This window comes from Nothoprocta perdicaria, unplaced genomic scaffold (genome assembly GCF_003342845.1).
Source record: "Nothoprocta perdicaria isolate Ctin4 unplaced genomic scaffold, notPer1 scaffold_2, whole genome shotgun sequence".
NCBI classification, from domain to species: domain Eukaryota; kingdom Metazoa; phylum Chordata; class Aves; order Tinamiformes; family Tinamidae; genus Nothoprocta; species Nothoprocta perdicaria.
The window spans coordinates 7,127,999-7,136,707 of NW_020455204.1; the positions used below are offsets into that span (position 1 = coordinate 7,127,999).

General features: G+C 44.2%; 1 protein-coding gene across 1 annotated transcript; it reads left to right on the forward strand.

The window, feature by feature from the left end:
- Nucleotides 1–2,107: 2,107 nt before the first annotated feature.
- Nucleotides 2,108–7,861, forward strand: BRI3BP (BRI3 binding protein). Its single transcript, XM_026037523.1, has 3 exons — nucleotides 2,108–2,316; nucleotides 2,881–2,983; nucleotides 3,632–7,861. The coding sequence occupies exons 1-3, from the start codon at nucleotides 2,122–2,124 to the stop codon at nucleotides 4,048–4,050; spliced, it is 717 nt and encodes a 238-aa protein (XP_025893308.1). The 5' UTR covers nucleotides 2,108–2,121; the 3' UTR covers nucleotides 4,051–7,861.
- The last annotated feature ends 848 nt before the right edge of the window (nucleotides 7,862–8,709 follow it).

Genomic DNA, 8,709 nt, shown 5'->3' on the forward strand with positions numbered 1-8,709 from the left:
TGATACCACGTCATTTGTGGTCTAAGAGGTAATTAATCTACAGCTAGTCTATGGAACAAAAACAAACAGTAAAACATGTGGGGCCAGGCATCCCTGTGAGTTAGAAACCACGATTAGAAAACCTAGAGATTTAGGAAAGACTTATATTCACAGTAGCCACAAGATGGTTGAGACGTCTGTGTAAGAGTAAGAAGCTTTTGTGCTCTGATAAAACTTTTTTTTGATGCCTGGAAGGCCCCATTTTATTTCTAGTATTACTCAGGATGTTATTATATCTCCCATGCCTGAAAAAGTCATTTAGTTTCTAGATTAGATCGGAAAGCATAGGGGTTGTACAGAATATGAGAGGACCTTCAATTTAGGACCTTTCCAGAAGCCACACAGCTATCCTAATTAGACAGTTCAATGTCGTTAAAGAAATATTAGATCAATATTTCATGCCATGGTGCAATGTATTCTTTGGGCAGACATGATTTCATCTGTGTAAACAAGAGAAAGGTGAAATACTGCATAATCTCATCAGAGCTGGGGATATGGGGAAATTAGTGCACCTGAAATAGGCCCATTGAGACATGTTAGGAGATCAATTAAATACCAGGGAAGACTCTAAAATTATCCTGACCTCAGATGAAGGACAACTGTGAGCGCAGACTTCCAAAGGCAGCCGTTAAAATAGGCCTCCGAGCCTCTGTGCAGAACATACGGAAAGAAATGGCAAAAACTCGTCTTTGCAGAAGTGATTTTGATATCGATTACCAACATTGCGTTGCAAGAGTATGAAATACACTTTGGAAGATACACAAGCATTAGCACATCAGCAATTTCAAGGGCTCGCTATAAGAGTCTGAACACGCCAACGGCAAGATTTATACAGAGGCAAAGCCTCAACATCCTACCAAAATACAAGAGGAGACTAAGTACTTTCCTGGACCTGGGCCCAACTCTTTCAGGGCCAGTCTCCTACCCAAGTAAAGAAGCTTTTTGACCAGACTAAAATGGGAGGATGAGACCACCACCAAGAAATCTATATTCTACGTATCTACTTGACTAAGCAACGAGACTTTGATATTACTGTGGCTGTTTTCGTGTCTACTCAGGGAAAAATAAATAAATACACGCATAGAGAGGTGAACTAAAGCGTTAATCACTGCCAACATCCCAGCTGTGCAGAAGGGGCCCATAGCGTTACCAAACTTGTGCTTCTCAGTCATCTTCTCGTGTCTCGACTCCTCAGGAAAGAGCTGTACAAACCTGCCAGAAGAGGGAGTCACTYCATTAAGTGCACTCAGTTTTTGGCATATTCCTCCAAGGCCAATTTTGTCAAGGGTGGAGGACACAGGAACCCCTGGATCTGACACACTACTACAAAGTTACTCTACTGCAAAGAACAGTGTCAATTTTTGGCATTTGATCGATTGCCACCCACAAACATGTCCTATGGGGAGCGGATGCCCCTTGCAGGGAGGTGTTGAGCTTTGGCCTCCCAGGACACGGAGGCTGTTGACCCCAGGCTGAGGGTGCCTGGAGTCCAGGAGCTCTGAGGAGACGTGGGGGAACCAGGATTGTTGGGCAGGGGGGACCAAGAGCAAGACCCAACTCCATGATGGTCACAAACATGGCCAGGCTCTTGGAAGTGCTCCATGAAGAGGCAACCGACACAACCTGACACCCAGGGATTCAGATTAGGTGCAAGAAAACATTATTTTACCAGGCGCACGGGTGCAGAGCGGTACCGGCTGCCCAGAGGGCTGCGCGATCTCCACCTGCGGGGCATTATAGACCCTACCACTCTAGCAATCGTTCCAAGGAGCAGGGATCCCTGATTTGAGTAGCTTTCCTTTCATGCTGAGGGTTGGACACGCATATATACCATGTATCCATATATACCTTACCGCCGTATATACCTTACCGCCGTATTTACCGTTTAGCCGTAATTACCTTACCGCCGCATATAACGTGCAGCCATATTTACCTTACCGCCGTATATCCCGTACGTGCCGCGCGCGCCGCTGCCGCCGAAAGGGCGGGAAGGTGGGGGGCGGTGCCGCGGCGCGGCCGACAGGGGGCGCCGCAGTGGCGGCGCGGGGAGAGCGCGGCGCGCGGCGCGGAGCGCGGGCGGCCATGGCGGCGGCGGGGCGGCTGCCGGCGCTGCGGCTGCTGGCCCTGCTCGCCCTGCTCGCCCTGCTGCTGGGCGGCGCCTGGGCGGCGCGGGGTCGCGGCGCCGAGAAGCAGAACAGCCTCCGCCGCGCCGCCAGCGGCCTCTACCAGGGCGTCAGCGGCCTCTTCGGCGAGGACAACGTGCGGGCCCTGCAGAAGGTGAGGCCCCCGCCGCCTGCCCTCGCCGCGGGCGCCCGTGGCTCCCGCAGCGGGAGCGGCGCCGCCTGCCCGCGCCCTGGGGGCCGCAGGGGCCGTTTCCCTGCTCGCCTCAGGGGGGCGGGGGGCCGGGGGGGGGGGCGGGGGGGGGGGTGGGGGGAGGGAGGAAGCGGCAGGCGAGGCTTGGCTTGGCGTCGAGAAACCCCAAAATCTATAAATAAAACTTATTTYGGAGGGGAGCGAAATGCCCTCTGCGTGGCCAGCGAGGGCATCGCCGCGACCCGCTCCCGCTGCGGGGAGAGGGCACGAGCAGGGCCAGCTGCTCAGTGCCAGTTCCAAATGCTCTTACAGCGTGTGTAAAACTGCATGTGCCATTGCCTGGAGTAAGAGTGACCCGCTGTGCTGAGTATATTTMAAAATATTACACGATTCTGACTTAAAATTCTCACAACCTCATATATTACATATGCATGTAATGTAGATAATTTTTATATGCGATACTTGTAGCTATTAAGTTGCAAGCTGCGCCTAAGGATTTTTATTTTTCCCATTTTTTTTTTTTTTCAGTTTTTCTCAAGGTTGACTGAGAGGTTTGTGAATGGGGTGGATATATTAATGGACACATTCTGGAGAATATGGACTGACCTGTTAGATGTTCTTGGGATTGATGGTGAGTGTGATGCCTGTTTACCCTTGAAGCCTAGCAGGAGATAGCAATGTTCACAGACTGAGTGAAAAAATAACTGCTTTGTTTAATCGTGCCTCATAGAGCATCCGTCAGTGGTATCTCTGTCCACTCTATATGGCTTTATTTTTGCATTTTGTTTCTTAAATAAGAGCACTAAACCAAGTATGTTGTTCCTGTATATATGTGTCTATGGGATCTCTCTATAAATTCCCAAGAGAGATCATTGCTGGTTTGTTGCTCATCGTCATTGCATGGTGGGAAATGGGCAGGAAAGGGAAGGAAGGGAGGACTATGTGAAGGAAAGGTATAATATAAGAGCCTTTACAATAGAATTTTTCCAGAGAAAAGTCCCTGGTCTTTGATATTAACCTTCAGCTTATGCCCTGTGGCAGCTTGTCTTTCCATAAAGAATCCTTAACATCTCTAATTAATTGGAATTAATTCAGCTGCAACATTAGAGATGAACCAGTGAGTTGAAGGTCCATCCAGAAATGGATTAACTAGCTTTGCCCCTTCAGCAAAGACAGTCATGACCGTGCTGCACGGCTCTTTGGTGGCTGTGCTGGTGTCTTTATCCTTGTCACCTTCACTTTCCCGAATTCATATTTTGTAACTTTTCCTGTTTTTCAGCCTCCAACCTGACTCATTATTTCAGCCCAGCAGCAATTGCCAACAACCCAACCCGTGCTCTTCTGCTCATTGGTGCCATTTTACTTGCCTATTGGTTTCTCTCTCTCTTCCTTGGATTCTTCTTCTATCTCCTGCATATGATGTTTGGTCGCTTCTTCTGGATTGCGAGGGTTGCCCTCTTCACCCTCTCGTGTGTGTACATCCTCCAGAAGTACGAAGGCGATCCAGAACACGCCGTGCTGCCTCTCTGCTTTGTTGTAGCTGTGTATTTCATGACCGGGCCTGTTGGATTTTACTGGAGAAGAAACAGCAACAGCAGCCTGGAGGAGAAGATGGACCACCTTGACAGCCAGATCAGACTTCTGAATATACGTCTTTCCAGGGTGATTGAAAACCTGGACAGAGGCAGTGACCAATGAACCGACCCCTATAGACCACTGTACACCAGCTCTCTAGAAAATTCCTAAGCACTGTCTCATTCGAAGTTACAAAGCAGCAAAACATCACATGGTAAAAAGTGTGCGAGGTTAAAACTTTTCATCATGTGTAAGACTAATTTACCTAGATTATACACTCAGCCATTATACTTGTAAGGAAAGAAACATTTAAAGATTTCAGCTGTATATTTAGAGAGTTTTATCCAGTACTAGAATTTTCTCAGTAGATAAACGCTTACTTTTACAGGCATTTAAAAACATCTTTTGTAAAGTTTTTATAAAAGCAAATTGAGTAGTCTTTCAGATACTTAAATTGAGCTAAACATATGCAAATTTGACACTTTAAAATGTTAAAAAGAAAAAAAAAACTCGAGCTACCAAACACTTCTCTTGAGAAGTAACTACTGTGGGTCCACATTTTTTTTTTGAAGTTATGAATGTTTTGTTTTATTGTTGGCTTATTTCATTGCCTCGAAGTTGCCTTTCATAGAGTATCATATGAAGAATTTTCTGGTATCCGAGCCAAAAAATTCACACCATAGCTTTTAATAGGAGTCGAGGGAAAAAGGAGAGAAGTAAGATTTTGTGAATTTCAAGTGAAATGCCGGTCTGATATGAAGAATTCATAAATGTAGATATMTATGGGTTTACTTTGTTGCATTTTGTATCAAGGATTTAACTTAAGTGGTTGAAAGGAAATCTATTTTAAGAAATTGACCTGAAGGGAAGAGATGTAGTGTGGCAGATTATAGTTCATATTTGATCTTCATAGCGAAGCATTTTCCAAGCAGTGCATAGGATAAAACATGGTTTTTAGTCTCAGGACCCATGTACTTTCTCAAAAAAAGGCAGCAGATAAAACACTTGCAAATGTATTGTTGCTTAAAGCTTTCTCAGGACCAATAAGCGGCAATAAATTACCTTCAGGAAGATCTGGATTTTTTTTCTAAAATTATAATAGTTTTATAGGAGCTTTTGGGTGGGAGTCTGTGTCCTCACTACATCGGGTTTTGGGGAAAATGAGTCACCTTATGAGAAGAGTATATTGAACAGTTGTATTCCAAAGTAATGTGGAAGCTTTGAAGCAAACTTACTTTGAAGGATTCCATGTATTTGCAATGTTGAACTAGCTTGGTAGATTATCACTGGCTTCGTAAGGATTGCAGAAGTGCATTGAAACAAAGGTAACCTCAGGGAAGAAAGCCTGATAGGTGAATTAATTTAGTAACCTATCTCATTCAAGGATATAAATGAAGGAGAGCAGAGGGGGAAAGCATCTAACACCATAGTAATGAGCACAGAATCAATCCTGTGTGAAGTGAGATGGGCTGCAGATGAGAAGTGTTTTCCCTAATAATTTAAAGGAGTACAGGAAAAAAAATGATTGCCATAAAGTCTAGCCATGATACTGGCAAAAAGCAGAGGGGAACAAGTATCAAAGGATGATCTGTGTGCTATCACTTCACCTGGTTTGCCCGTCTCAGTGGGACTGGCCCTGGGCACGATTTGCCACTTGGGCTCGACTTCTTGTCTGGCTGGGCAGAACTGTTGGATGTGACACTTAATTGAATGTAACTTTGGGGAGAATTTATTTTTCTCTGTATGCTGAAATTTGAGATTTTTTTTTAATGCATACTACTTGCCTAACCTCTTTTGGTCTGTRTGTGGCATTTGCACAAGTGATTAGTTTAAAATCCATATTTATGGCACTTCTTCTGAACTGTGATCCCTTAAGTTCAATGTAATGGTTTCATGTGCAATTRGCACTCTTGTAATCCATTTTACTTTTTTATATTGTCTGTACATCCCTGGCACTGATTTTGAAGAAATATATTTAGAGTGGCAAAGTAACTGCTTTTCATGAGTTACTTTTTTACAGAGAGTACAGAGTAGAAACAGAGTACTRTTGCAACAAACACTCTGCTTAGTATAGCTGAATATTCAAAGTATATTTCTTTTTTTTACAGCTCATTTTCCATAGTATTACATAGTCTTCCCTATAATTTGTTTTCCCTCCTCTGCTGTGCTCGGAGGACTGGGCTAAAACACCACCCTGGAAWTTAGGAATTGATTAGCAAAGCTTGCACAGCCTTGAAGTGTTGAGCTAAGTCTGAGGCCTGAGGACCAAAGCCTGCAAACCTCGCTCATGTAAGCGACTCCACTGACTTCAATAGGACTACGTGCATGAGTCAGTTTTGCATAGATAGTATTTTTATGTAATCCATATTTAATGTTGAAGTTAAGAATATTTGAATCGTTTATATATTATGAGTTGTCTATTAAAGATTTATGTTAAAATGCGACATGAAAATTAACTTGGATTGTTATAGTTTCTCCCTGTCTCTTTAGTCATGTCTTTTAGTTTTATAAAATCAGCCCTTTTGTATTAATGCTCTTCTAATTTTGATCGCCCTGCTGCATGAAGAGAAGTATTTTTGTATTTACTTACATCCCATGTACAGCCAAGTGTTACATGAAAAGCAGTATATATAAAACTGGATATTTTTAATCAGTGTTTTTCCCCAGCTCAGTTTTCACTGTAGTAAAATTTGAAAGCAATGGGTTTTTTTTTTTTGATAAGCAGTCTAATCTGCAATATATAGAGATACTTTTAAAAATGCTCTGTGTTTTTAAACATGCACTGTAGTGAAATGCTTTAGCGACCTGAATGTGGCATTGTATTTAATCTCTTTTGAGTTACATTTGTAAATACCTTTTACAGATATTTTTCCATACAGAATTATCCAGTTTATCCATAAAATCTTCTGCTCTGCTTTTAGGAACTCATTCCAGTGAAAGTGGTAGCACTGCTTTTATATTGCCACTGATGGAGCATCTTAAATTAATTCAGAGCTGTACAGGTAGCACCACTTGACACATGGGTAAACTGATGCACAGAACATGACAGATTTGCCCAAGACCGCGCAGTGAGTGGCAGAAATGGGAACAAAACCCAGATCTCTCAGCTCCCAGACCCATGCTCTCACCACTGTCCTGCTTATTCAGAGCTGGGTGGTGGTACCTATGCATTCCTCTAGTATTCCGTCCATCCTTTGCACCTGATCTGGTGCAAGTGAYTTTAAAAGTGGTATGGATTATCTGAGGTGCAGTTACATGTGTGTAGATACACTCAATCTGGCCTTTGATCCAAAGGCTGATAGTATCAAACTGCTCCTATCTACCAGCCCATTCCCAGCAGCTACTTGAGTGTCACCACATTACACTGGTTGACATGTAACTGCTCAAGATGGACTTCAAACCATCTGATATCAGAAATTCCGGTAAGGTCTTAAGTATTTTTAGCTTCATGCTTTAAGATCTGATATTTGAAGCCACTGTAGGACAATGTATTCTCAGTACATTGACATTTTTACGTTGACATTTTTGCAAAACAACTTACATTTGTAGCAGTTTCTCTGAAAGTGCACACCTCACCTGTATAGGTAACTGAACTGTTGTATTAAGAATGTAATAATGCTTTTAAAAGTGGTATTGGGTATCAGAGTACAATGTGTAAAATCTGATGTAATTCAATGCTGTACTTAATAGTGCGTCCTTCAAATTGTGATTTGCTTTTAAAGACTTGTTGCATAGTTAATGTGGAAAATAGACCAGTATAAATCTTAGCTCTTTGATGGTGTAGAATTTTTAAGTGTGATTTGCCTCACATACTGATCTGTATTTGGCAGCTAATGACGTAAATGACCGTTAAGTTCTCTTTGTTGGGGTTGGATAATAAAAGATTTTATTGTGTCCGCATGCATTTTAAACTTTTGGATAATTCCATTGAACTGTGATGACAATTAGCACATAAAAAAGAAAAAAATGGATCTTCTTTTTAATCAGAAATTATATTTGCTATGGTAGCACTCGTTATCAGCACTGATGTTAGTGATTTCACAGCCTGTTTTGTACATCAGATTTCGAGATGAATAGTGTTTAAGTTTGTACAACTGTTGTGTTTCTGTAAAAATAACTTGGTCTGAAGAAATGGTGTATGTATACTTTTGACCTCCGATCCTTAGGGAAACATTAGATTCTACTGGTAATATCGTTAAGTAGTTACAAATATATCAAACTTATTTTTTACAGAGCTCCACACGCCTTTATTTATTCCTTATGCGGCCACGCGATCAATGTACGATGTAGTTAGGCCTTTGTAGAGCGGTTTCACAAATCTACCGTGGTGTTGTGACAAAGCTTCAAAATAAACTTTTTTCCTGAGCCTTTGCCCTGAGAGCTGCAGCGCTGTGGGGAAGCCTCGCTGGGCTGGGGGGAGCCGCGGCGGCCGCCTCATGGCGCCGCGACCGTTATTTTGGGCGGGAAAACGGGCCCGCCTGAGGGGAGGGGAGGCGCCTCATGAGGGCGGCCGCAGGGAGATCTCCCCGCGCAGCGGAGGGTGCTGAATCCTCTGGGAACCGATGGATGAAAATCAGCCCGCGGCCGCCGAGGAGGCTCGGGCGGCGGGAGGAGGCACGAGGCGGAGCCGCCGTCCCGCGCCGCCCCCTTCTCGCGAGGCTCCGCGGGCGCCTGCGCCGAGGCGCTGCCGGGAGCCGCACGTGGGGAGCGGGGCTGCTGGTGCCGCCATGGGCCGCGCGCGCCGCAGGCACAACTGGAAGGCGCGGCAGCCGCGGGGCTCCG